The sequence below is a fragment of the Elephantulus edwardii genome, unplaced genomic scaffold (genome assembly GCF_000299155.1).
Source record: "Elephantulus edwardii isolate Elephantulus edwardi_28Jun2011 unplaced genomic scaffold, EleEdw1.0 scaffold00220, whole genome shotgun sequence".
Classification (NCBI taxonomy): domain Eukaryota; kingdom Metazoa; phylum Chordata; class Mammalia; order Macroscelidea; family Macroscelididae; genus Elephantulus; species Elephantulus edwardii.
In genome coordinates, this window is record NW_006399970.1 from 1387372 (window position 1) to 1415125 (window position 27754).

The 27754-nt window shown below is 39.1% G+C and overlaps 1 protein-coding gene across 1 annotated transcript in view; it reads left to right on the forward strand.

Annotated features, from left to right (window-relative positions):
* The window catches only part of CLOCK (clock circadian regulator), a 141638-nt gene extending 123080 nt beyond the window's left edge, over positions 1–18558 (forward strand). The window contains exons 16-20 of the mRNA XM_006898097.1: positions 1381–1533; positions 2772–2981; positions 6617–6822; positions 11743–12010; positions 18379–18558. Coding sequence (XP_006898159.1) covers positions 1381–1533; positions 2772–2981; positions 6617–6822; positions 11743–12010; positions 18379–18558 — 1017 coding nt within the window. The remainder of the gene's footprint in view (positions 1–1380; positions 1534–2771; positions 2982–6616; positions 6823–11742; positions 12011–18378) is intronic.
* Positions 18559–27754: the final 9196 nt, after the last annotated feature.

Genomic DNA, 27754 nt, shown 5'->3' on the forward strand with positions numbered 1-27754 from the left:
AAGATTCTGCTGAAGATTATCCAAAAACGACTAGAACATCCATAATAGGAACAAGAGTCCACAATTAAGGTTGCATAGTGGAATGTACTTGGGGCGGTGGGAGGGGTGCCGGGGAATTGTGTACCAGGGAAGGAGTTTTACTTTTCAGAGAGAGGAGCGAACGAGGGGGGGGGGGGTGTTTGCTGGGCAGGGAGAGAAGTGCAACAATGAATGAATAGAAATCCAAAATCTCTGTAAATGTTCATTAAAATTTAAAAAAATAGAAACATTGCATTGAGAAAATCTGATGTTTAGGATCTCTCCAAAATGCTTAAGAGGGAGCTTATTAGTAGTTTAAAGAGTAAAGTGTACCTGATCCAAACCATGATCTTTTCATTTGTGTCTGAAAGTTGGACAGTGAGTAAGGATGACCAAATAAAAATCAGTGCCTTTGAATTGAGATGTTGGGAAAGAGTACTGAATATCCCATGTGCTGCCAAAAGAAGAGACTAGACCATTTGGAGGAAGTGTCTGTCACCAGGGTGCTTCTCGGAGGCAAGGGTGATGATGTTTGGTGTCACGTCCTTCAGGCATGTTGTCAGGAGAAGCCTGTTCTTGGAAAAAGACATCATGCTGGAAAAGGTAGAGGGTTAGTGAAATTGTGGAAACTGTCAAATAAGATGGATTGGCAAAGGGACTGTAACATTGGGCTTGAGCATGGCAGAGATTGTGAGGGTGTGGGAAGATTGGGCAAGATTTTGATCTGTTATTCCTAGATCCAGAGTGAGTTATAGTCTACTGGATGGGACATAACGATAGCTATAACCAGAGTACCCCAGGAAGGAACAATCTTGAAATGTCCTCCTCTCTGTCTCCATTGTCTACTCCCCTCCTCCCCAAAGAGGGAGAAGTTCACCAAGGTGTGCCACTGGTGGGCAGAAAACTACCTGTTGGGATATTAGTAAATCTTTCCATGAAACTACCTGCTGAAATGCAGCAGGGCTGTGGAGCTGCGCAGAGGATGCCAGTAAGGTATGAAGTGAAGCTCCTTGCTGGGATGCTGATGAGATTCCATGGGAAACTGCCATTTGCAGATATGCCAGAAGAGCAAGAGGGAAAAGCACCAGACACAGGCTGGAAAGCCCCTTTCTCATTCTGTTCCTAAAGAATTCTCAGCTGATGGGTTTGCAGTTGTCCCTGCTGGCAAGGAGAATTACTTAGAGTATTCAGCTTCAGCATTACAAAAGCAGAACAAAGGAGCATAAGATTGGCGACACCAACTGAGACAATCCTAATGGGTGTAACATTCTTAACTCATAAAATACTGCTTGTGTTGTACTTTATATAATTTTGAGAAATTCTAAAACGTGCTTTTCTTTTTTTCCATGTGTGGTGTTTCAGTTTCAATTTTCAGCTCAGTTAGGAGCCATGCAGCATCTGAAAGATCAATTGGAACAACGGACACGGATGATAGAGGCAAATATTCATCGACAACAAGAAGAACTAAGAAAAATTCAAGAACAACTTCAGATGGTTCATGGTCAGGGGCTGCAGGTAGATTGTTCTTAAACTTGAGTACAGTGAACAGTGTCATATCAGTCTTGCATCCGTATTTTGGTTTCCTAGGAAAATTGACTTTCCTTATTTGTGAGTTTAGTTAGTATTCATTGGTACGTACTCAGTATGATTGCATTTATACTCTTTATTTTAGCAGTTCAATTTTTTAGTAAGCTTAATCTCCAAATCTAAAAATTATACTTTACGTGATTCTCAGGTACATTTTCATTGCAGAAATTTACAATTTGTTTAATAAAATAGCAAGACAGAGTGGGTATGATTAAAATTTTTTGGTTAATTAACAGGGATAATCTAAAATTGCAGCTTGATTATCATATCCAAGGGCCTAGTACTTTGGTAAATGAAAACTATTTCTTTTTTAAAAAAAAATTATTATTAATTTCAATGAAAATTTACAGACTTTAGGTTTCCATTCTTTCATTGTTGCCCTTTTCCCCCCTCCCAACCCTCCCCCCTAGTACACTACCCTCTTGGAAAAGTAAAAGGATAATTCTTTCATTGTTTTGCAAACCCCCCCCCAGGTCCACTCCACTATACAGCCTTTGCTCTGGACTCCTGTCATGACAAAAAATACCTAATCACATATCCCTTTTAAATAGTTTTCTTCCTTATCTGTTTCAATGCAGTCTACCCCCAACCCTGATGTCAGTCCTGTTTTAGAACAGTGGCACCATGCAGTATTTGTCCCTTTGTGACTGAGATACTTCACTCAGCCTAATGTCCTCCAGGATCACCCATTTTGAATAATATTGCATGAGTTCCTTGTTTTTCAATGCAGTGTAGTATTCCATTGTGTGAATATACCACAGCTTCTCTATCCATTAGTTTGTTGATGGACACTTAGGTTGTTGCCAACTCCTTGCTGTTGCGAACAAAGCCGCAATAAATATGGGTGTGCATGAAAACTATTTCTACCTAATAATCATAATTATTAATAGTAGTGCTGCTAGTCCATAGATCTTTGCCAAGCACTAGGTTAGTGACATGCTTGTTTATGTGAAAAAAAAATCCCCAAAATGTAAACTACTTGGAAAAGTAAAGACTTCTGATGTTACAACACATCTTCTGAAAATTTTAAATACTTCAAATTTAGTAATCACTAAAAGAATGAAATTTCACATTTAGGTTTAGGAATTGCTGAAAGAATGAAATTTCACATTTTATTCAATACCAAATCTACAGAGCTCATTTTAATATAATCTTTATCTTTAAAGATGTTTTTACAGCAGTCTAGCCCTGGATTGAATTTTGGTTCTGTTCAACTTTCTTCTGGAAATTCATCCAATATCCAACAACTTGCACCTATAAATATGCAAGGCCAGGTTGTTCCTACTAACCAGATTCAAACTGGACTGAACACTGGACATATTGGGACAACGCAGCACGTGATACCACAGCAGGCATTGCAGAGTTCCTCCGCTCAGGTAAGTGTACTGAATTTAGTGGGCCAGGAAGGAGTGAATGATGGAAAATATAGCTTTATTAAAAGGAAAAATACAGTCAAAACATGGAAAAAAGCTTATTTCCCATTTTAATAGCTACAAGAAAGTATAGTAATGCAAATTATCAATCCTTTGTAAATAATTGTTATTGTTGAATATCATATGCTTTCAGTATTTTGACATTTTTAAAATACTGAATTTAACAGATCTAGTGTAAATTATGCCAGTTTCTTATAGCTTACAAACTACTTTTTAAATTTTAAATTTACTTGATTTGTAGAAAGTCTGACCAGGAAACATGAAGAATAGGTTGTTGAGGCAGTGATGTATGTTGATCAGTATTCTCTAATCCTGTGAGTGATAAAATACATCCATACACATGTAAAGAAGACTTGTTTACACAACCACTATTCAAATATACACATCTGCTACCAAAGGGAATGCCAAAAACAAAGAAATTGAGGTTTTATACCAACTTTTGCAGTCTGAAATTGATCAGTCATGTAGTCAAGATGCATTAGTAATAATTGGGAACTGGAATACAGAGATTGGAAACAAAGAAGGAGGACTGGAAGGTGGAAAATTAAAACAAGTCCACAGGAGCCAAAACACAGCCTTGATTCTATCCCCTCTGAATTTAAAACCCATCTCAAACACAAACTTGAAGGACTGAACACTAATGATGTTAGACGATGTAAGTTGTGGGATGACATCAGTGATATCTGTGAAGAAAGCAGAAGTTCATGAAAAACACAGGAGAAGAAAATAGACAAAAACAGAAGTCAGAAGAGACTTGAAGTTGGTATAGAGAAGTCACAATAAAGTGAAGAAATGCTGAACTAAGAGATTAACAGAAAATTTCAAAGGATACCTTGAAGTGCCAAAACAAAATATTTTAATGAAATGTGAAAACATTAGAGTTACACAATCAAAAGAGAAGACCAAGTTGAGCTTTTCATAAGGGAAAGAATTCAAGTTGCAATATTGAAGGATTCTGTGGGCAGAACTCCTTTGAGTTGTGTTGGAGGAGAGTGCCAAGTAGTGGTGTAGTCCCAAGGAGTGCCAACAGAAGAAACACCGATATGTTGGAGAAGGTGCATCCACAGTGCTCTTTGCAGGCAAACATGGTAAAAATTTGTCTCACAGACTTTTCACATGTTGATATTGTTGTTAAGTGTTATTGAGTACTATTCACCGCAAGCCAGTGAACAACAGATCTGAACCCTATCCTGTCCTGTGCCAACTTCACAATCTCCAGCACACTAGAGCCCATTGCTGCAATCACCGTGTCAGTCCACCCATTTGAGGTCTTCTTTGCCTTTGAGGTCCTTCTCCCCCACCCCTTCTAAGCTTGAAGTGCTTTTTTTTTCTCTCTTATTTTTTAATTACAATATAATAGATGCAAAAATTTTGTGAGAAATGGAAGAGGACATTCCCCCTACCCACCTGCCCATCCTCAACATGACCAAAGTATACGATATGAAGCCTCGCCATCCTTGCTTCCAAGGACATGTTAGGACAGGCTATTTCTTAAGAGGGATATCATGGTTGGAAAGGTGGAGGGTCAGGGAAAGAGAGCAAGACCCTCACCAAAATGGAATGATACAGTGTCTGAGGCAGTGGGCTTGAATGTGGTGGGGGATAGGACATCATTGATATCTATTGTTCATAAGGTCACACTATGAATCATACTTGACTTGAGGGCACTTACTGAATGATGCAGGAAGCATCAAATGAAGATGGAGGGAATCTACAATCATTGTACCAAAAAGAATTGGTCAACACTGAATCTTTTCAGGAAGTAGCATATGCTTAAGAACCAAAGGTAAAGGAAAACTTGGCGCACTAAAGACATTTATCAAAAGCAAGGTTCTAGGAATTGATGGAATGGCAGTTGACATGTTTGAGTAAACACATGCAGCCTTGGACATGTGTTTGTGCCAGAAAACTTGGAAGACAGCAGCCTGGCCAAGTAACAGTAAGAAATACATATTTGTTCCCATTCAAAAATAAAAATAAATTAATTAGAATTTGGGAATTTTCAAAAATTATCATTAATACCACATACAAATAAAATCTTGCTGCAGGTTATTAAAAATCAACTGGAACAGAACTTTGAAAGGGAATTTTCAGAAATTGAAGCTGGATCAAAGGAGGCTCTAGCACAAGGACTAACACTGCTGATGTCAGATGAATCTTAATTGAGAGCAGAGAATACCAGAAAATTGTCTGTGTTATAGGCCACAAAAAATTATGACTAACATTGAGAAGAATGGGAATCCCAGAATAATCACTTGCATTCCTGAGAAGTCAGTCCATAAATCAAGAAGCAGTTGTCCAAACAGAATAAGGAAACATTGTATAACTGAAAATTGGAAAGGTTCATATCAGGGCTGTACTCTTTCTTCTCTCCTGTTCAATCTGTATAGTAAGTAAATCATTGGAAACTCTAGACTACATAAAGAAAAATGAGGCTTCAGGATTGGAGGAAGAATTATCAACAATCTGCATTATGTAACCTTGCTTGTACAAAGTGAAGACTTGAAGCACTTAAGACAGAAGTGCCCTCTATCTGGATTACATCTCAGCATCAAAAAAAACCAAAAATCTTTACCACTGGACCAGTAGATGAAATCATTACACATAGAGAAAGACTGAAGTTTCAAGGATTTCATTTCCCTTGGACCCATGGTCAGCACCCATGGTAGCAGCAGTCAAGAAACAAAAAACATGTTACACTGGGAAAATCTTTTGTCAAGGACGTCTTTTTAAGTGCTAAAGGATGTCCATTTAAAGATGAAAATGTGCCTCATCTCAGCCATGGTATTTTCCATTACTTCCTGTGCAACTCAAAGCAGAACAATGAAACGTAGATGACAGAGAAGAATCAGTGCCTTTGAATTATGATGTGGGAGAAGAGTACTGGATTTCTCACAGACTGCTGAAAGAACAATTAAGTCTGTCTTGGAGGAAATGCCACCAGTGTGTTCCTTAGAGGTAAGGATGGTGAAACTTCTTGTCACATACTTGAACATGTTGTCAAGAGAGAGGGCTAGTCCTTGGGAAATGACATTATGCTGGGAAAGGTGTAAGAGCAGAGACAGAGAAAGGCCCTCAACAAGCTGGATTGACACAGTGATTAGACAACTGGCTAAAGTGTATCAGTGATCATGAGAATGGCACAGGAGAGAGCAAGGATGCAACGATCTGTTTGTAGTTTCACGATGTTGTTAACAGCACCTAACAATATTTTGATAATTTATGTACATCTCTGACTCAGTCTCAAAGCTTTGCATGAAATATGTAATTATCTGTCAATTATTTCAAGCATTTACCAAAAAATTTAACAGAAAATTTTCATGTATATTTTATATCTTGTCTAAGCAAAAGTTAAGATTATGCTTTTTCTAAAGGTATAGACTACCTTCCAGCAAGATAGTCAAGATTATTTCTTTCACAGTAACTGAGTCACTGCTTGTGGCTAAATTTTTCCTGACTTATATATCCTGTCACTTTTTTCTCTGTCTAGTCAGCTATTGGTAGAACAGTGAATAGTAAAAGGTTTATTTTCTGGATAGGTGTTTGTTAGATTATCTATACTGTCTTTTCTTTTGTAGCAAAATCAGCAGAATGTACTAAGTGGGCACAGTCAACAAACATCTCTCCCCAGTCAAACACAGAGCACCCTCACAACCCCACTGTATAACACCATGGTGATTTCTCAGCCTGCAGCAGGAAGCATGGTCCAGATTCCATCTAGCATGCCACAAAACAGTACCCAGAGTGCTTCGGTAACCACGTTCACTCAGGACAGACAGATAAGGTAGTTGTCATGCTTGCTTTGTCTTAAGCTCATTGATTAAAAAGAATTTGACTTTGAAATTTTTTGTTTTTCTAACCAGTGTTCATAAAGTTGAAATCAAAACTCAGGATGTATCTATTGTTTAAAGGCTTTATAATAAAAGTGTAACAGTAAATTTTGTTTTCTTTTCAATGAGGTGTTGCCAGATAGTTAGAACCTTTAGTATACTGTTTAAAAAGTTTTATGGTACCTCTGTCTCATTGTGAAACACAAATCTATTAGAATATATATGTTGGAGAGTTTGTAGAAATGATGATCAGCACTACTGTACTTTGTATATGCTGCAGGAGGAAAGAAACTTTCCTGAATTCAATTCTGTACTAAGGGCCCAAAATACCTTACTTCTTACTCCTCCTCACCAACCCACCCACACACATCAAAAAAAGGAAAAGAAAATGTATGTTAGAATTTTATTTTCCAGATATGACGCATACTGAGTTTAACATTGGTTTCTGATTTAAATTTTCATGTGCTTAAACATACATACTGTAAACTATTTTTTTCACATTTATTAAGACTTTATTAAAAACACTGCTTTATGTTATTTTCTTTTTCTTTTTTTAATTAATTTTAATGATAAGTTTACAGACTTAGGGTTTTCATTCATTCACTGTTGCACTTTTCTGCCTGCCTACCCCCTCACCCCTAATTTACTCTTATCCTTGAAAAGTAAAAGAAAAACTCTTTCATTGTTATGCAATCCCTCCCCTAAGTCCTTTCTACTGTGTAGTCTTCATTCTGGACTCCTGTCATGACAATAATGCCCAATCATATATCCCTTTTAAACAGTTCTCTCCATTATGTTTTAAAGCAGTATACATCATTCCTCCCCTCCTTCTCTGCCTTCCCTCAACCCCGATGTCAGTCCCATTTTACAACAGTGGCCCTATGCAATATTTGTCCTTTTGTGACTGAGATATTTCATTCAGCATAATGTCCTCCAGGATCACCCATTTTGCATATTTCAGGAGTTCCTTGTTTTTCAATGCAGTGTAGTATTCCGTTGTGTGCATATACCAGAGCTTCTCTGATGGGCACTTGGGTTGTTTCCAGCACTTTGCTATTGTGAACAAAGCCGCAATAAACATGGGTGTGCATGTATCTGCTTGGGTGGCAGTTATGGTTTCTTTAGGGTAAATTCCCAGTAGTGGAATTGCTGGGTCAAATGGTATTTCTATTTGCAACTTTTTGAGAAAGCACCATACAGCCTTCCATAGTGGTTGCACCATTTTAAACTCCCACCAACAGTGAATAAGGGTTCCAGTCTCTCCGCAACCTGGCCAGCATTTGATGTTTGCTGTTCTGTTAAATTTTGCTATTCTGACTGGGGTGAGGTGATTTCTAGTAGTTGTTTTCATACTGTAAGGTTTTATGAGTCATTCTATAAAAGAATGTATTTGAATTAATAGTCAGAATAGCTAACTTAAAATCTTTCTGTAGAAATACCACTCATGCCTTGGGAAACTGTACAGGGAATCTCTAGGCTTAAATATCCTATTTTGAGTGTATTTCCATTTCTTTACACTACAAATAGGCTGCTATATTTATAGTAAAATTCTGCTTTTTTATTAGAACATGTAATTCTTTAAATGATTTTTATAATTTTAATACTTTCCAGAGATAAAGAGGCAATAGAATTACAGAGGCAGTAAGAACAGGGAAAACTGAAATGTCGAGCTTTAACATTCTGAAAAGAGACACTCTGGATGTGCTCCATGGAAGTGAGACTAAGCTGTAACACCAGGGAAAGAAAGGCATCGCTCTAGATTATCGCTGTGCATTGTGGACAGTATGGTTAGCACTTCTTGGTAAGCCTGGTTTGAGGATGGTGAATCCTATTTTAGCAAGTTTTGAAGGCCTACTTAAATGACTATGGCATAGTTCTCATCTCATGAGAAAGAAGCAATAGAAAAGTAAACTTCACTTGATGTAATAAATCTTTTATTTGTTTTTAGAAGGGAGGAATTGAGCCATTCCATAGGAATTAATAACTGGATTGCTCAGTTGCCCTTTGGCAAATGTGATGACAATATTGTATCCAGTGGGCAGTTGAGCAATCAAGTTATTGGTTTCTTTTAAATTTACAGATAAATTAGCATTTCTGTTACATAACCATTATGTAAATGTTACATGTTTCTTTAGGGATGGTGGTGATGTAGTGGCAATTCTGCCATCCATGCTGAGCTGGCCAGTGCACCTCCTGCACAACCACCAATCTGTCACTAGCGACCTGAGTGTGGCTGTGATACTGAACAGGGTTCAGCAGAGCTTCCAGACTAGGTTGGAGAAGGAAGAAAAGATTGACAGTCTTAATTCTGAGAAGGAGCCAAAGTGCAACCTAAAGATCAGAGCTAAAGATCCACAGCCAGTCACAGGACCTGGCATTTTATTTTGTTGTACATAAGTCACCATGACTTGGGCCAACTCTACAGCAGCTGTCATTTCTTAATTTGGGCTTTTCTTTGTAAAATATTACATGGTTTCAGTTACAAGCACTTGGTTCTGAAGTATATGTAAAGCAGTATTCTCAGGGTTCAGTGTGGATTGAAAAGAAATTTGTATTGTAAAACATATAAATAATGAAAGGGTGCATCTGTACCAAGTTTAATACTTTAAGCAGAGTGTTGTTACGGTGTACCATCGACCAGTGCATATCTGGCCCTCCAGTTGGTTTTCAGAAGCAGTATATTGCACAAGAGGAGATTGCCTATCCTTCTCCCATGGAGCAGCTGGTGGATTTGAACCCTTTGCCTTTCGGATTGCAGTGCAGGTTCTTCCTACAATACCACCAGGTTGTGATTACAATGAAGTAATTACATCTATAATGAAGTCATATTAATTTTTTTAAATGTATTATCACTTGGGGGGGGTCTCCCAAAGATTAAAGGATTCATGAGCAGAACATCTGGACTTTAGTCTTGATGCTACAGCCCAGCATCAGGAGAGAAGTTTGCCTGTGTATCATTTGGAGCTGAGCATTATTGTTGTATTGGGGAAAACTGCCTGAGTTCAAATCAAGACAGTTTGAGCCACTGTGCTTCATTTCTATTTGATATGATTGATGGATATTTTTCCATTGTGAATTATACAGCCATGATTCACCCCTGGAAAAAACGTTATCTGAAACAAAGACAGACTAAATTTTTTTTTAAAGGTGTCAAGAACTAAGTGTAAAACATCACTGTCAACTGCAAAAACATTTGAAGATAATGAAGTTTACAAAACAACTCTTAGTGTACTATTTTTTTAATGTGTAATTTAAAAATAACAATGTAAGATTTTTATATTTCATCAATGATTATACCAGCTCTGGTAGATAGTTCAAGTATTTTCTAATAGCTTTATGACGAGTACTTTTTACATGTGTTTTAAGTGAGTAAAGCTCAGTAGTGGGGGGAAAATACCTGTCTGTGGGCAATCTAGAGATTTGGAATAATTTTATGTTACCTAAATTAAAATTTCCAGATATTAATTATAAAGCAGGAGTGGTATCCACTTCCGAAATAGCTTGCCTTCATAAACTTAATGAACTTGGAGAAACAATGAGAGTTACACAAGTGTTCAGGTCTTTCACTCATAGAGTCGCTATGAGTCCTGTATGACTTGGCAGCACTTAACAACAACAATTATAAAGCATAAATATTTCTTGGTGATTAAACACAAGGCATTCAAATCTTGAACTAATCCATCAAAGTGTGGAAAGCCCGATGAAATATTTGGAAGCCATGGGTTATTGTTTTACTTGGCTACTTTGTGTGTATGGAAATGGGCGAATAAGGAATACTTATCACTTTTAAAGTCCTTGTGAAGGGAGAATGCTGTTTGATGTGATGCTCAGTAATGATGCGATTATGTTGGATAAAAAATAATGCCATTTGAAATTATTGCTGGGAGTGTCAACTACAAGAAATGAGAGAGGGCTTGGTGATTATAACATAGTATTTTCTAAATACATAAATAAAATACATGTGCACATATATGTATATATCGAAGAGCTTTGGTGGCCTAGTGCTAAGAACTTGCACTGCAGTCCCATAGGCATGCAGTTTGCATTCACCAGCTGCTCTGCAGGAAAAGAATGAGCCATTTCCTCCTGTGTGATTTACAGCCTCTAAAAACCCCCTGGAGGGTCAGCTATGAGTTGGTTCCAACTTGACAGTACACAACACAGCAACAACAATGTTAGATAATAAGGTCATAAATAATCTTATTGCTCAAAGAGAAATCATGTCTTGATCCTTCTTTTATTAAAAAGGGATGAATGGAGATAGGGGTAAAGGACATGAAATCTGACAGAGGAGATTCTGTGTACTGGATTGATATATTTATGAATTGAGGACACTGTTATTTAGTATTTTAATGACATTGGTTTTCAATTATGTTTATAAAATAGAACTTTCATTGTTAATTTCTTCTATTTAGTCTTCTAAGTTTCCATAAAGTTCTATTCATTTGGGCTGTGATGGGCAAGGTCCAACACTGATAGATTTTATAAAACATAATACATGGGAATGATTGTATGAAATACAATATGAATGAAGAATAGTATGAAACATAATGTACTTTGTGAGCAAACCAATAAAATTTAGAAAAAGTTTATTCATGATTAGCAAATGAATCTGATTCCCAAGTACTTAGTGATTTTATAAGAAGTTTGCATTTTTATGTTACCCTATGTTAATTTTATTACATGGATTTTTATTTAACTAGTATTCCACAAAGAATTTTTAATAATATGAAATTAAATATCACCCGAACAGCTTTAAGACAAAATTGGCATATCATGGGTGTTATCATAGACCAACCAGCAGTTAGCCATTCTGTTTACTGTGTATCCCTTAACCTTCTGACTCTCTTTCTTCTATTTCTTTTCACTGACAGATTTCCTCAAGGTCAGCAGCTGGTGACCAAATTAGTGACTGCTCCGGTTGCCTGTGGGGCGGTCATGGTGCCGAGCACTATGCTCATGGGTCAGGTGGTGACCGCCTATCCCACCTTCGCTGCCCAGCAGCAGCAACCCCAGGCACTGTCCGTACCCCAGCAGCAGCCGCAGGCACAGCCGCAGCCCCATTCCCAGGAGCAGCAGCTCCCTGCACTGCAGCAGCCGTCTCAGGCGCCACTGACCCAACCACCACAGCAGTTTTTACAGGTAAGGCTTCCCTGGAGACACCACCTGAAATGCACTTGCTTTTGTGTAGTGAAATTAGACATTTAAGAGAACAGTTGTGAACATAATCTTTGTGTGTGTGTGTGTGTGTGTGTGTGTGTGTGTGTGTGTGTGCGCGCGCGCGCGCGCTTCCACCATCAGATCAGATCTGACTGGTACAGGAGGAGATTGTCCCTCCTTCCCCTGCAGAGCATCTGGTGGGTTGTGCGCCTGCCTCTGCGATTGTAGTTGCAGTTCCTTGCCACTAGGCCACCAGAGCTCCCCTGCCTGTAATCTTTTTAAAAATCCAAGAAAGCTTACTATACTATTTGAATCTGCACAAGGGTAGAAAATATGCCTTGAATAGTGATTTTTCTTCCCCCGCCTACTCTCTTATTCAACCGTTTTTGGCTCCGCCTTGGGGCTTCGTACCTGCAGGCATGTCAGAAGCCAGAGTGGCCTCTGTGTTGCCTGGCCTCAACTTGTGCCCTCTTGGCTTCCAGGCTCCCCGTTCTGCCAGAGGCATGTCCCTCAGTCTCCCCTTTGCTCCTCCCAACCATTTTTGGCTCTGCCTTGGGGCTTCGTACCTGCAGGCGTGTCAGAAGCTATTATCAGATACAGGCCATGGTCTTTGCAATCACTTGTTATGCATCAGAGAGTTGGACAATGACTAGGGAGGATAGAAGGAGAATTAATGCCTTTGAGCTGTGGTGCTGGAGAAGAGTATTGCATGTTCCATGAAGTGCCAAGAAAACAAACAGATCCATCCTAGGGAGGGTTAAACCAGGCTACTCCTTGGAGGCAAGGATTCTGGGGCTTCGTCTGACATACTTTGGACATGTTTTAAGGAGAGACAGGTCCTTGGAGAGGGACATCATGCTTGGTAGGGTATAGGGACAGCACAGGAGGGGAAGGCCCTTTATGAGGTGGATTGATTCAGTGACTGGGGTAGTCGGGATGGGTGTGCCAGAGGCAGTGAGATTGGCACAGTATAGAGCAGGGTTTAGGGCTGTTGTACATAGGGTCGCTATGAGTCGCAAACAACTCGACGGTACATAACAACAACAACAGCAACAACAACACTCTCTTATTCAGTCTTTGGGAAACTTTTACCCTGACTTTGTGTTCCATTTCCTGCCTACATCAGGGCATTTGACATAGAGCCTGTTTTATGTTTCTGGCTAAAGTTTAAAGAATCCAAGTAAAAGCATCTTTTGCTTTTCCTTCCCGTTTCTTTCTAGCAGTCCTTCAAACTATACCCTCTATAAGACAGGAGTTAGTGTAGTATATGCTTTGTCCTAAAATATTTTGTTGAACTATATTAATTTTTTAGTATAATTTAACTTCAGAAAAACAATTAGGAGACAGGTTGTGAGACTGAATCAGTGATGGATTACCTATTGTGTGACCTTTGGCTGATTACTTAAACTTGATACATTTTCATATTCACTTTTCTACCAAATAATGAATTCATTTGTGTATGACGGTTTATACTTCATGAGCAAATCAAAAATGTATGTCAGTCCTTGATCATAGTACCATTGGACAGATTTGTCATCAGTGACTTCTTAAAAGTGCTAACGAACAAGGACGTTCATTTCAATGCTAAGATGTACCTGTGCTCAAACCATACTATTTTCAGTTGCTTCATATGTTGTGGTTGTTGTTGTTATGTGCCATCGAGTCACTTGTGACTCAAAGCGACACTGTGTACAACAGCCCTAAACTCTGCTCTGTCCTGTGCCAATCGCACTGTCTCTGACACTCCCATCCCAACCCGATTATCCCAGTCACTGAATCAATCCACCTCATAGAGGGCCTTCCCCTCCTGCGCCGTCCCTCCACCCTCCCAAGTATGATGTCCTTCTCCAAGGACCGGTCTCTCCTCACAACATGTCCAAAGTATGTTAGACGGAGCCTCAGAACCCTTGCCTCCAAGGAACAACCCGGTTTAACCCTTTCCAGGACAAATCTGTTTGTTTTCCGAGCAGTCCATGGTATTCTCAATACTCTTCTCCAGCACCACAGCTCAAAGGCATGCGTTCTCCTTCTATCCTCTTTGGTCATTGTCCAACTCTCTGATGCATAACAAGTGATTGCAAAGACCATGGCCTGTATCAAACGCACCTTAGTCTCCAGAGAGACACCATTGCTCCTCAGTACTTTGGAGAGGTCCCTAACAGCAGACTTTCCCATGGCAATGCGCCTTTTAATTTCCTGGCTACTGGTGCCAAGAGTGTTGACTGTGGAGCCAAGTAAACTAAAGCTGTGTACAATCTCAATCTCTTCACCATCCATCCTGATGCTGCCAGTTGGTCCAGTAGTGAGAATCTTTGTCTTCTTGACATTGAGCCTCAATCCATATTAGAGGCTGCAGTCCTTGACACTCTGCAGCAGGTGCTTAGGTCCTCTTCAGTTTTAGCAAGCAGGGTTGTGTCATCTGCATAACACAGATTGTTGATAAATCATCCACCAATCTTGACCCCACATTTTCCTCATAGAGCTGAGCCTCCTGGATAATCTGTTCTGCATATAGGTTGAAAAGGTATGGAGATAGGATTCATCCCTGGTGTACGCCCTTCCCAATTTTGAACCATGCAGTGTTCCCTTGCTCTGTTCTGACGACTGCCTCCTGGTCCAAGTATAAGTTTCACATTAGCACGATCAAGTGTTCTGGGGTTCCCATTCTTCTCAGAGTCAGCCACAGTTTGTTATGATCCACACAGTGAAATGCCTTTGCATAGTCAATGAAACACAGATAGACATTCCTCTGGTATTCCCTGCTTTCAGCCAAGATCCATCTAACATTACCTACAATATCCCTAGTACCACGACCCCTTCTAAACCCAGCCTGGACTTCTGGTAGTTCTCTGCTGATGTACTGTTCAAGTCGTTTTTGGATAATCTTCAGTAGAATCTTGCTTGCATGTGAAATCAGTGAGATTGTTCTATAGTTTCCACACTCTGTTGTGCCACCTTTCTTTGGGATGGGAACAAATATAGATCTCTTCCAGTCAGTTGGCCAAGTGGTGGTTCTCCAGATTTCTTGGCACAACTTGATGAGGACATCCAGGGCAACATCTGTTATCTGAAATACTTCAATTGGTATACCATCTATTCCTGGAGCCTTATTTGTTGCTTCATATACTTGTGAAAATTGGTTCATGAGTAAAAAGACAAAGAAAAAAAAGATGCCTTTGAATTGTATTGGTGAAAAGTGTTCAATAAACTATGAACTGTCAAGAATAAAAAAAAGTCTTGATAGAAGTGCAACTAGAGAATGCTCCTTTGAAGCAAAGATTGTGAAAATGTTTTTCCTTCACACTCTTTGGGCATGTTGACAGGAGGAGTAGTTCTTGGAAAAACACATTATGTGTGGAAAAGTGCAGAGTCATCAAAGGAGAGCTAGCCCCTCAGTGTCACAGATTGGCACGGGGACCGCAGTGGTGGGCTCAGGCACGCAGAGATCGTGAGGCGCATCCGGCGCAGGCAAGGTAGGAGTTGGAATCAGTTCCATAGTCAGCCCAACGACAGTGGTCATTTTACTCTTTATTTTAACAGATGACATGTCAGATAAGCCGAAGTACAGATGCAGGTGCCATGTGATTAAAGGAGACGGGCTCTATTTTATCTAAAGAATGTAGACCAAAGACACAGGGTACACAGCAGGGAGATGAACAGTACAGATCTCTAGACTTCAGTATCCTTGCTGAGAATGGCACAGAAATCAGACTGTGGTCTCAGGAAATCCAACATCTTCCTTCTGGCCTACTTGGAACAATTCTGCCTAGATTTGTGCTGTAACCACCTCATCTAGGCCAGATACAGATTATTAGAGTTATGCAACCTAGAGGATGATTAGGGGATTCAGTATTATCCTATGTACTCACATATAAATATAGTGTTAATCATCCTCAGTAGGGAGCTTTGGTGGCCTAGTGGTAAGAATCTGCACTGCAATCCTCAAAGTACACAGTTCGAATTCACCAGCTGCTTTGAGGGAGAAGAATGAGCACTCTCCTCCTGTGTGATTTACTGCCTCTGAAAACTCACTAGAGAATCAGCTATGAGTCAGTTCTGACTTGATGGCACACAACAACATCATCCCCAGTGTCCTGATACAAGTATAGTACTTAGCTTGGTCATATGAAAAACTAAAATTGTTTAGTTACCTGACAGCTATAGAAGTCATATAGTTCCTTAGACCTGACCTATAGAGCAGCCGTCACTAACTGGGTTAGGTATTATTAGAAGTAAAGAGTAAAAATCTATAGTAAGCTATACTAATACCCAGGGGAAATATAATCAATGGGAATTAAGCAAAACCTTAAAAAGAAAAAAAAAGACCTTCAAACCTCATCTTCTATTAGACCTCAAACTAAAATCAGACTCACTGTGGTGGTGGTTGTTAGGTGCTGTCAAGTTGAGTACAATTCAAGTGACCCTGTGAACAATGAATCTGAAAATTCATAGTGACTTTATAGGACAGAGTAGAATTGCCCATTGGATTCCTTAAGACTATAAAACTTTGCAGAAACAGACTGCCTCATCTGTCACTTGTATAGCCACTAGTGGTTTCAAAGTACCACCTTTCCGGTAGCAGCCAAACAGTTAACCACTGCACCACCAGCATTCTTTGTCAGAGAACTAAGGCCCTTAAAAGAATGAGACTACTTCTTTCCCCTGATGTCCTCACAAAAGCATTTCAAAGAGATAAATAAAATGGGCAGCACCCTTCATAAATACACTGATGTGTTTATCTCTCATGTTGTTGGGTTGATTCCAATTTATAGCTGACTGCCACATTGGACTTTCTGGGCTGTAAATCATATAGGAAGAGTTGTTCGTCTTCTATGGACCTGTTGATGAATTTGAGTTGCCAGTGAAGCTGAATCTTTGGGTTATAAGCACAGCTTTCAATAGACTGTGCCACCAGAGTTTCCCAATATGTGTGTAGAATGTTGTTGTTGTGTACTGTTGAGTCAGAACCGACCCATAGCTGACCCTTCAGCAGGTTTTGAGAGGCAGTAAATCCACAATGGAGGAGGTTGCCCATCCTCTGATGGAGCAACTGGTGGATTGGAACCACATGCTTTCAGGATTGCAGCACAGCTTCTTACCATTATGCCATTATGTGATCAGTGTCCAAAATGCATTCTGTTGTAATCTTACCAGGCCCGTGGATCACCCACCACAAATATCTTGAGTTATTTTTACTATACAAAACTTGCTAATAAGAGAAAATTTTCACAAAGTTATTGGGAAAACTTAATAGTCACTTAGGTTTAATGATGTGTGTGTGTGTGTGTGTGTGTGTGTGTGTGTGTGTGTGTGTGTGTGTGTGTGTAGGCATGCCTATGTATTTCGTAAAAAAGAAAAATCACCACCTAAGTTTTATTTTAAAATTAATAATTAGGAACCCTGTATCAAATTGTATTTTCAATAGTGAGAAGGGACTTTAAAAACTGGCTTTCTTTTTCAGCTGGTTTTATTTCCCAGGATTATAGATTTATGACCAGAGTAGGTAAAAGAAATTTAGGCTTCTAAAAGTTGATACTTACTCAGAGTAACATAGATGGCAGAATAAAACTCAGATCCACAGCTTCTTACTACTGTTTTCTGTGCCTTTGGTTTTTGAAAAGTCTTGGGTTTTTAACTTTGTCCTCATGTCTGTGCTCCTTTTAAGCTCCTATTAATAACTTTATAGCTATATAAATCCATTTACTTATTAGTTATACTAGTAATCAATATTAAGCTCATATTGTGTGCTAGGTACTGTTCTGAGAACTTCATATGTTTAAACTAACAATCTTTGTAAAAACACAGTATGAATAGGCATTACTGTCTGTTTTTTTAAACTAAGAAACTAAAGTTTAGAGGAGTAAATAGCTTGCTTGCATCACACATCTAATAAATAAATGGGATGGGCAGGCTCTAATCCTGGCCAACTGACCTTAAGGCCATTTCTACTGCTGCTCTGAGCACTAGGATGAGCCTGTGTGCATAAGGCATTGTCCAGTTCCCCTCATGTTTCATATTCCACACCTGTGCTTATAAATTTTATTAACTGCTTAAAATTTGGGTCTTTATTTAAGACATTGACATCAGAAGAATGTGCTATTCATTGCTAAATATACATTGCTTTCTACACCTTAAAATCTCCAGCTCGGATTTCTTGTCATACATGGTTGCAGAAAGAAGGAAGGCCTCATAAGAGTCTTCCAAAATAAAGAGTTTTATGCAAGGAAGCGAAAGTTACTGCAATTCTGTGGAACTTTGGATATTGTTTCTGTGTACAGTGGAAAACTTGAGTAAATCTTACAGAACAAGTATGGTGAAAGTAATAACTTCATAATCCCTTTGTTTTTCAGACTTCTCGGTTGCTCCATGGGAATCCTTCCGCTCAGCTTATCCTCTCTGCTGCGTTTCCACTACAGCAGAGCCCTTTCCCTCAGTCACATCACCAGCAGCACCAGGCTCAGCAACAGCAGCAGCTTGGTCGGCACAGGACTGACAGCCTGACTGATCCTTCCAAGGTTCAACCACAGTAGCACACATGCCTCCTCTCTGACACCAAGAGAGGAAGGGATTGGTCTATGAAGAGTTGCTCAGATGATCTGAGGAGAAGAGGAAAGTTCCAGCAGTTTCATGAGATGCAGTATTAAGTGTTGTAGTTCCTGAGAGTAGTTGGCAGAGAAAATGCTGCCCAGTGCTACAGATGTACATTAAATACCAGCCAGCGGGAGATAATCATAGGGCATTGCCAGTTCAAACAGTGTTTTAATTGCCCAGATACTGTTTGTTGGAAAAGAGTATATTGCCAAATGTTAAGCAGCTCAGCTGTGAAACATGGCCTCCAGTGAATCAGAGAGGCACTAACAATGTTAGTAACTGTTAGTGGTTCCATGCCTGTTAGCAAGTGTTATGGAGGACACCCCACTGCCACGGCAGGGTTTGCTTACAACAATGCCATGAAGACAGTCCAGTAGATGCCCCTCCCAGCCTCTCCCCCTTTCCAGAAAATGATGGAACAGTGATTACTTGCAGAATGTTGTGTGAGTTCAAAATCTCTATTGTACAGACGCTGTAAAAATACTATGTATATGTGTGGATAAAAGGAGAGAAATCATTTTGTATGCTGCATGAGAGCATTATCGCTTATAGGTATGACTACATTTTGTTAGATCCTGATACCATGTACACATTAACACACCCTCTGTTTTCTCTCTTGTTTACAACACGATAGTGTTCTCTTGAGTTTTCCGGGGCACAAATCTTTTGCTCATACTCTAGCAGTGATGTCATAGTTTGTTCACTGAGGTATGACGTGCTGCTGGAAATGGACTTTTTCAGGTTAAATTATTGATAGAACAGGATTTTCAAGTTATTAAGAAAATACCCTCATTTCATTATTTTTCAATTATGTTTGTTTGAAAATAGGATTTGCACTGCTTTATTTTAGATGGTTGGGAATCATATATTTTACTATAGTTCATAGTTGGAAATATTTGTGTAAATGGTTTTCAACAAGCCTGAAAGTAATTTCAAGAATGTCTCAGTTATAGGAGTAAAATTTGCACAGAAAATACATTTTAGGCACTTTTTAAATTCTCTGTGGTGGGAATTTTAACTTTTAGGATATGTTGGAATCTTTTTTAATTATCCTTCATAATTTCAATGCTTCTTTTAGTCAGAAATGATTCAGGGTTATTTGAGGGGGAAAAAAAGCCCATAGTGCCTTGATTTTAATTCAGGTGATAATGCACCTTCTTGAATCCATTGTCTGGTTTCAGTAGCTGTCTTGAAACCTTAGTACCTTTTTAAAAGCATGTGGGTATCAGTGTTATTATTCTCCTCTAAGTTTCTTGGACTAAGGGTACAAAATAGTTTAGAAATAAAAGATGACATCCTACTATCAAAATAATTAATCTGTTCCAAAAATTGCTTTTCTAAGTTAGCATGCTAATATCCTTTAAAACTAAAGAGTAATTGAAAAATTGCCAGTAAATATTTGTTCAACATAAACTTGATTTTCCTACAAAGAAAAAAAAGCATAGGAATTGGCTTCACTGCCCTAGAATGTGGTAACTCACATGCTTTCTGAACATGAACAAAGATTTTATGTCATGTCATAAAGGTAACAAAGTCCAACCGAAGTTACATACACTTTTTAAAAAGGTATTTTATGGTACTGTTAATAAGATCCACATAAACAGAGCAAAGGAAAATTCTAGAATATAAAAAATAATTACTGAGAGGACAGTGTCTATAATAAAGCAAAATTTAAAGGAAAATGTTAAACTATAATAGAATTGAAGTTGTTAAAACAAAGTTTTGATGAATGAAAATAACTTAATGCAAAATTGCTAGATTTAAAGGGTCAGGGAAATTTTTAAGACTTTCCTGTCATTTTTACTGTGGAAAAGAAAATAAAACTGGTACAAATTCTGCTATAAAAGAAGCATGATACTAATCAATAATTAAATATCAGTGAATTATTCTAGCTACATGATCTAGAGAGATTACTGGCCTTCTCATAAATGTAAAAATGTGTATTTGAGCATATATATACTGCAGACAAAGTTGTTGCAGAATATGGTCACACTTTCTCCCCTCTTCAAATTGCCTTTCTTGATCTTACCATGCCATTCCATTTATATCTGAGCTGTGCCTCATTTACTGGCAAGCTTTGGTGGTATGGATTTAACTAGCAAAAGTTATGAACTGATAAGGCTTTTTGTCTTAAGTACCATTTAAAAAAAATAGATGGTAAACAGTAAGTAGTTTGTACTTAGGTTAACAGAAGCAGAGCTAAGCCAGGCCACAAAGTAAATTTGTTAGATTCTGTTTATTTACTGACATTCTCCTCATCTGATCTCTAAAATTATTTTCTATCCCCAAAATTATTTAGAATGAAAGTAAGAATTTCTCTTTTTAATCCCTGTTTTGGGTCTCGGCTTACTTTTTCCCTGCTTGGAATGAACAGTGGCTGAATCTGAAGGAACAGCCCAGCCGTCTTCCGTCACTGTCAGGGAGAAGTGCTATCTTAGCCCCTTCTCTTTCCTCTACTTCCCCTTGAACTTGGCTTGAACAAAGCTGCCCTGTCCCTTCCCCCTCAAGCTTTCATTCAGATGAAGATGCAGCAGCTGTCTGTTCTTCATTTATTTCTTTAGCCAAAGGTGTTAGTTAAAATCCCAAATGTAAATCATGAAGATACCAAATGAAAACACCTTTCTGCTACTTAGAAATTACATTTGTCCCTCTGCTTTATTCTCACAGATACTGCTTTTCTTTAAAATGTTTTCTTCTGAGTAGCACTTTTTAAGATATGCAAGACACTGTGGAAAGTAAGGAGAAATGCCTCCCTTGCCTTTAGTTGTCTTGCTTTGAACTGCTGTGGCACAGGGTGACTCAGCAACTGGAAGAGAGACCTACCTACAAGCATTAATAATGGAAATTGCTGCTGAGGGTGGGCTCAAACCAGAACCTAGATACCTAAAAGTACTCCATTTTGAGTGGGGAAAATATTGGAGGAAAAGTGAATGTGTGTGGGTGGGTGGGAGTGGGCAGTATGTAAATAAATACTACAGTTCAGTCTCTAAATTCCCTCCTAAGTTGATGGAGTAAACTTAGAGACCTGGGGTTTCTTTGTCACTTAAATCTGGTTTAGGAATGTATTACAGATAAAAGGATGCCAGTGATTTTGAGTACTTTGTTAACACTCAGTGCAGAATAGTGAAAATGTTATTTGGATTCTGCAGAAGTGCTGTTGTTACTGGTTGTTGCCTTAAAGCTGCCTGCTTGGAGGTAGGGATGAGCACGGAAGCAGGACAGCTCTACCAAGGGCATTGTACTGAAGGGAGATGAACCCTTGTTCAAGAAGCCTTAGATAGAAAGGGGCATTTGGGATTGAGCGCCTTTTCTTGCTTGCTCTGCAAAGAGATATGTTTAGAATGGATAGTGCTCAGCATGGTTTACAGTGCTTCTGCTAGAGTGAGGCAAGCTTTTTATAAGTGGAATACAAATAGCATTTTATTCTAGTATTGCTTGCTTCTCATTTTTCCTTTCTCTACATTTCTTTGGTGATTTAAAGTTTGTTGAGGAACATTTGTGTAATACTCAAGCCTTTCCAATGTCTACAACCCTGTTCTTAGTCACATGGGAGTCAGTATTGGAAGGTATAAACACTGGATATTAATATTGTTGAGTGAGTCTGGCCAGCAGGCTATTAGGAATTTTTAGATGATGGAAAGAGGAACAGCACACGGGCATGTGCATTTTATTGGCAAACAGAAAGAATCTTTTGTTGGTTTGGACTAGGTGAACGTTCTTGTAAAAGGATCTTCTGAAGTAACTGCAAAGGAAAAGAGTCTACTATTTTTATAGCATATTTAATATATTTGTATATAATAACTACGAGTATACTAGGAGCCCTCTACACGTCCTCCTCCCCTTTGTCTCCTTTATTCCCTGGTTGTTTGTTTTGTTTTGTTTTTTTGGCCATAGCACCAAGTAGTGTAGCCTCATCCACGTGGGTAATGTGCCTATTGTCAGCCTACCAAAAGATAGTGCTGCTGCTTTCTGAGACAGGTGAGAGGCTGCCACTCTCACGCCTGGGGATCCTTTGTATGAGGAATAGCACACACTTTTAAAACAACATACCACAGTCTACAAAAGCATCATTTTGAAATATAACAAGCACTTTATTGCAATTACTCATTTTGATAAAGTTTATTATCCTAGGCATTAACTATTTCTAAAGGATCCCCCAATCATCACTTGGGTGAAATTATAAAATGACACATTTCTGAGAAATGTTTAGATCCAGTGAACCATAGTAGGTTTATGGGAGTGATTTCAAGGTAGCCAAATGAACTTTGCATTTTGTTTTGAATGTGATGGAGTTAAGAGATTGTAGAAGCCTCGTTCCATTTAGACACTATTGTAAACCTATCTTGCCTAATGTGTGGACACCAAAAGAGACCAATGAGCCTGCTTATTTTCAGAGGTCTAGGGAAATTGCTTCAATGCGAATAAATGTACAGACTAACCTAAAAGTGATTGGTAGTAATGTACTAGAATACAATAAATTCAAGAATTATACTGAGTGTTTTTAAATGTGCCCTGAAATGTTGGCATGCCATTTCAGCATTTCTATTTGAATTGCTCTTGTTAATACTTTTTTGCACAAAAAAGGACTGAAAAATACTACTCTGAATAAAAAAGATCACTGCTTTGGATAAAGGGAAAAAAGCCCACATAAATTTGGTCTTATTTAAATGTCTCCTATGGAAACAGTGGGGATGAATTTTGTTGTAGTTTGAATGCTGGATATTTAGTGCAGCGTTGAACAGCTCACAAGACATTAAACAGATCTGAAGATACATGAAAATTAAAATTCTTTCGGTGACTGTTTTGCATACTTCCCTGTGTCATAATTTTAACACTACATTCCTTATTTTTCTTAAATAAACAAATACTTCGCAGGTTCTGTTTGGAATACTTAACAATATTTTGTAAGACATCTGGGTTTGCCCAGGGAAATGTTTAATAAAGTAGGATTTTGTTTATGAAGAGATGACTGAGTGCCCATCACCACCACCAGCAAACACTGAGGTGCTGCATTAAGTGACAATCAAAATAAGTAAGTATGTGTGGAAGAATTTAGAGTGGTTTAAAGAAACAACTACTTTGAAAGCTGTCTTCTGAGTTTCTTGAATAAAAATATATGTATATATTTATGTTCTTAATTATGTTTGTGGTGTCTCTTCAAAGTGACTTCAGTGTCCTGTATTTAACTCATGGTGATGTCCTGCATAATCCTTTAGAAAACCGAGTGCTGTCTCTAGCCCTTGTTGATAGGACTTCACAGGCATCCATGTTTTACTGCAGGATGGCACTGGAGGTGCCCACACCAGAACCCCTGTGCACCCACCCCTCTTCTAGCCTCCGTTCAGAAAAAGGAACAATAACTCCTTTCAAATCTGCTTTAAAGCACCACCCTTTTATTTAGTTTCACTTGCTGCCTTTTCTATTTTATGGGTACTTTTTGTATCATAATTTTCCCAACACAGCTAAAGGCCAGTATGATAAACCCAGTGGCATGCTTTTGCCTCTGTTTTATGCATTTGGAATAATGTTAGGAAAACAATTTGAAGTATCTAATGGTTCTCACTGTCTTACTTATATTAAAGTCCTTAAATATAAGTGGCACAGTGTATACATACAGCAAACTCCAAAACCTCCATTAACAGCACTGTCCACTAAAGCAGTGTTTGAACATTTAAAGCCTAGAGAGTAGTAGAGGGTACTAGTGTTCCCAAGGCAGCTCTCAAGTCCCACAGTGCAGGCCAGGGCAGTTTACATTTGGGGATCCTTCACCAGTGGCTGTCACTCCGAGTACATGGACGCATGTTGGAGTACGGTGTCCTCTGGAGGGTTTTCAGTGGCTGGTTTTTCAGGTGATCTCTAGGCCTTTGTTCCTAGGTGCCTCTGAGGAGTCTTGAACCTCCAACACTTCCCTTAGCAGCCAAGCATTAACTTGTTTACACCACCCCGAGACTTCCTTAGAGTGGTAGTTAAACCGTACCTATCCCATGTTAGACTGAATGGTGTTAAAAATGTCATTCAACTCTGAGTGAGGGCTAAAACTGAAGATGAGATGTTTTCAAATACATGCTTTTAAATTTCTGAGAAAACAAACTGACATTGCTTAATTATATACAGCTGTGCAGTGTGTCTGAGTTGGCCTGTATTGGTGCAGGTTCAGACTGTGAGGGCTGTTCTGAGAACATATGAGGAAGGAAAAGCTAGTAACCCCTCATTGATGTTATGTACCTAAGACAGTTGTCTTAAAGCAAAAAACAAACAGGCCAGAAATATTCTCCCTCCCCCTCAATAGAAAACCCTTTAGACCATTTAGAATGATTTAAAAACAAAAACACATATTCTTACTGTGATAAAAATTGGGGAACGGGCCTCATATGACACTTTCATTTTATGTAAAAATTAAAGCCCAAAGACTAGTTTAATTCAGTGCTATAGTGAAGTCATTTGGAGACAGGAGGAGTTTGTGTCTTTCAGTTGTTGGTACCATGCAATGGTTGTAAAACATGCACCAAAGTTGACTGGTTTGGGTGGTTCTGTTACCACTCTGATCATCACTGTCCTAAATGCTGGGTTTTTGGTTTTAAATAAAAAAGCAGATGTAGCTCTTCATTCTTACTTCCAAAAGGTAGATCATGATTTTTAATTGTAAGGTGCAGAGCTATAAACTGATCTTGAGATGACAGTGGGGTTTTTTCCCAAAAAGAAACATTCATTCAAATCCACCATCATTTACCAAATGAGACTGACAATGATTTCCAAGTATTATTCTCTTTTGCCATATCCTAAAATGTGCAGAAGCATGTGAAGGAAAGTAATGGCTTCAACGGTGCTATCTCGGTTTCCCTGCTGACGCTCAGGAGCTTACAAGGAGCCTGGTGGTGCAGTGGTCACAGGTGTGAACCCAGCAGCTCCCTGGGAGAAGGATGTGGCTGTCGGCCTCCCTGACAGTTACAGCCTTGGACAGCTAAGGGGGGTCCTACAAGGTCACTGGGTTGGCACTGGATGGAAAGGCAGTGGGTATGCTTGGAAATAGAACACTGTATAAACTGTGGATCCTGTTGTTAACCAATTTTGCCATTTTAATTTGCTGTTACCTTTTTCTTGCTTTTCAAAGCTATCCTTTGAAGAGAGTTAAATGTGTTTTAGCCTACCTCCACTCAGGCCTCTTGCTGTTTGATTATTTTTCCAGGTTACAGTGTGCATAGCTTTTAAAAACTACATGTACTATTATAATGTTCTTTCCCATGACTCTTGTAATGCATTCAGAACCTAAAATTATAATAAAAGAACCAAGCACTAGCATTTTCCCCCATAAATGTAAAAATGAATTAGATCTAACCTGTTTCCTTAATTTTAAAAATAAAAAAAAATACCTCAGTGCTGTGTTTTTTTTCCTTATCACCTGCATTTCTCAAAAGTGAATGTTAAGTGGCACAAGAATCACATTATTTTGGCTTTTAAAGAAAGACTATTAAATATTTCAGAATTGCTATCAACAGCCTTTTCTTTTCCTCAGATTTCCCACCTTTTACCTTGTAGCTTAGGTTTGAGCTGCCAGACTCTTTCAGAGTAGTCCTGTGCTGCTACAAGCTCGATGTACAGAAAACTACACAGCTATTCATGTTAGCCTAGAACTGGAGACGGCCTATCTGAACTCTCAGTTTGGGCTATTAAGGTACCAGCTACTTTGTCACAAGGACCTTCTCTTTCCTTGCTTGGGACTCTTGACGTAGTTCATCCCCCTCTTTATAACAGCCGGTGGTGGTGGTGGTGGTGGTGGTAGTGGTAACTGTCAGGTTGGCCCTGACGGCAATTCCATGTACTGTGGGGCAGAATACTGTGCAGCCAGTTGCACAGTGGATTGCTATGATCCAAAAGCTTGCTCTTCTCAACTGACTTTTCTAAAGTCAGCAGGCTTTTTTTCCCAAAGCCGTCTTCATCTAGAGACACTACTGAAACCTGTCCCCGAAATCATAGCAATGCACAGACCTCCAACAGATGGGTGGTGGCTGCTCATGAAGTGTGCTGGCAGAGGATCGAACCAGTGTCTCTTGGAATGCATGAATCCTACCACTGAACCACAGGGCCTCATCAGTCAGTAACTGGAGTGCCTACCTCGAAACCAAGATGCAGCCAAAGGACCAAAATTCCCTTGAATTGCCTGAATTCACAGCGTGTTCTAGGCATTTTTTTAAAGTTTCCTATAAAGACTTTTTTCTTTATCAGTATGTGCTTTTAGCTGAGAACGGCTCAACCTCTTAACAATAGTGGCTGGCTGCCTACATTACTGCAAAATGGTTGCCTGGACAATGGTGCTTTCATAATTTGTTCAAAGTCTGCACGTGTGGGGCTGCTAATTAACAGGTGAAGAGCTGGGAGTCACCAGCGGCTTTGCTGAGGAAAGCTGGCACACCTCCAGTCAATACTTACAGCCTCGGACACCTAATGGACAGTTGTGGCGTCAGAATCAGCCCACACCAATCGGCTTAGTTTTGTTTCATTCATCATAGAACAAGCCTTAGTGGTGTAATGCATAACACACCAGGCTAAGTGAGAGGTTAGTGGGACAAATCCACCAGTTACTCCCAAGAGAGAAAGATGGGCAACTTCTTCCTATAAAGATTTCTAGCCTTGGAAATAGGATGGAAGACCACTATGACTATCAATTCAGTAGCTGGAGGTTTTAGATGGTTGCTTGGTTTTTATATATCACAGATCTATGCAGTAAACCTGAATTACCTGGCTTTAATAATAAACTTCATTAAAGGAACATGTAGATGTCTGTCCTTTGGGCCTAAAGAAATAATAATGGCTGTGTTACAGCATAAAGTGATAAAATACATCATGTTGTGAGAAAGCCAAGCCACTCAGCATGGAGTGTGTTAGGAGTCAAGGTAAAATACACTGAAAATACGGATTCCTGGAGTTGCAGCCTTAGGAGAATGAAAGACTGTGGGCTCTGCTTTGTTTGACACCCAGCTCAACTATGTAACTTTGGGCTAGAAGCCTTTTCACTTTCTGTCAGTTTTAAGGCAAGGCCAATAGTAGTGTCAGTCATCACTGCATGGGGCAGATGTGCCGCCAAAGACCTCTTTAAAATGCTGTCGAGTAAGGACCTTGAAGACTAAACCATGGTGG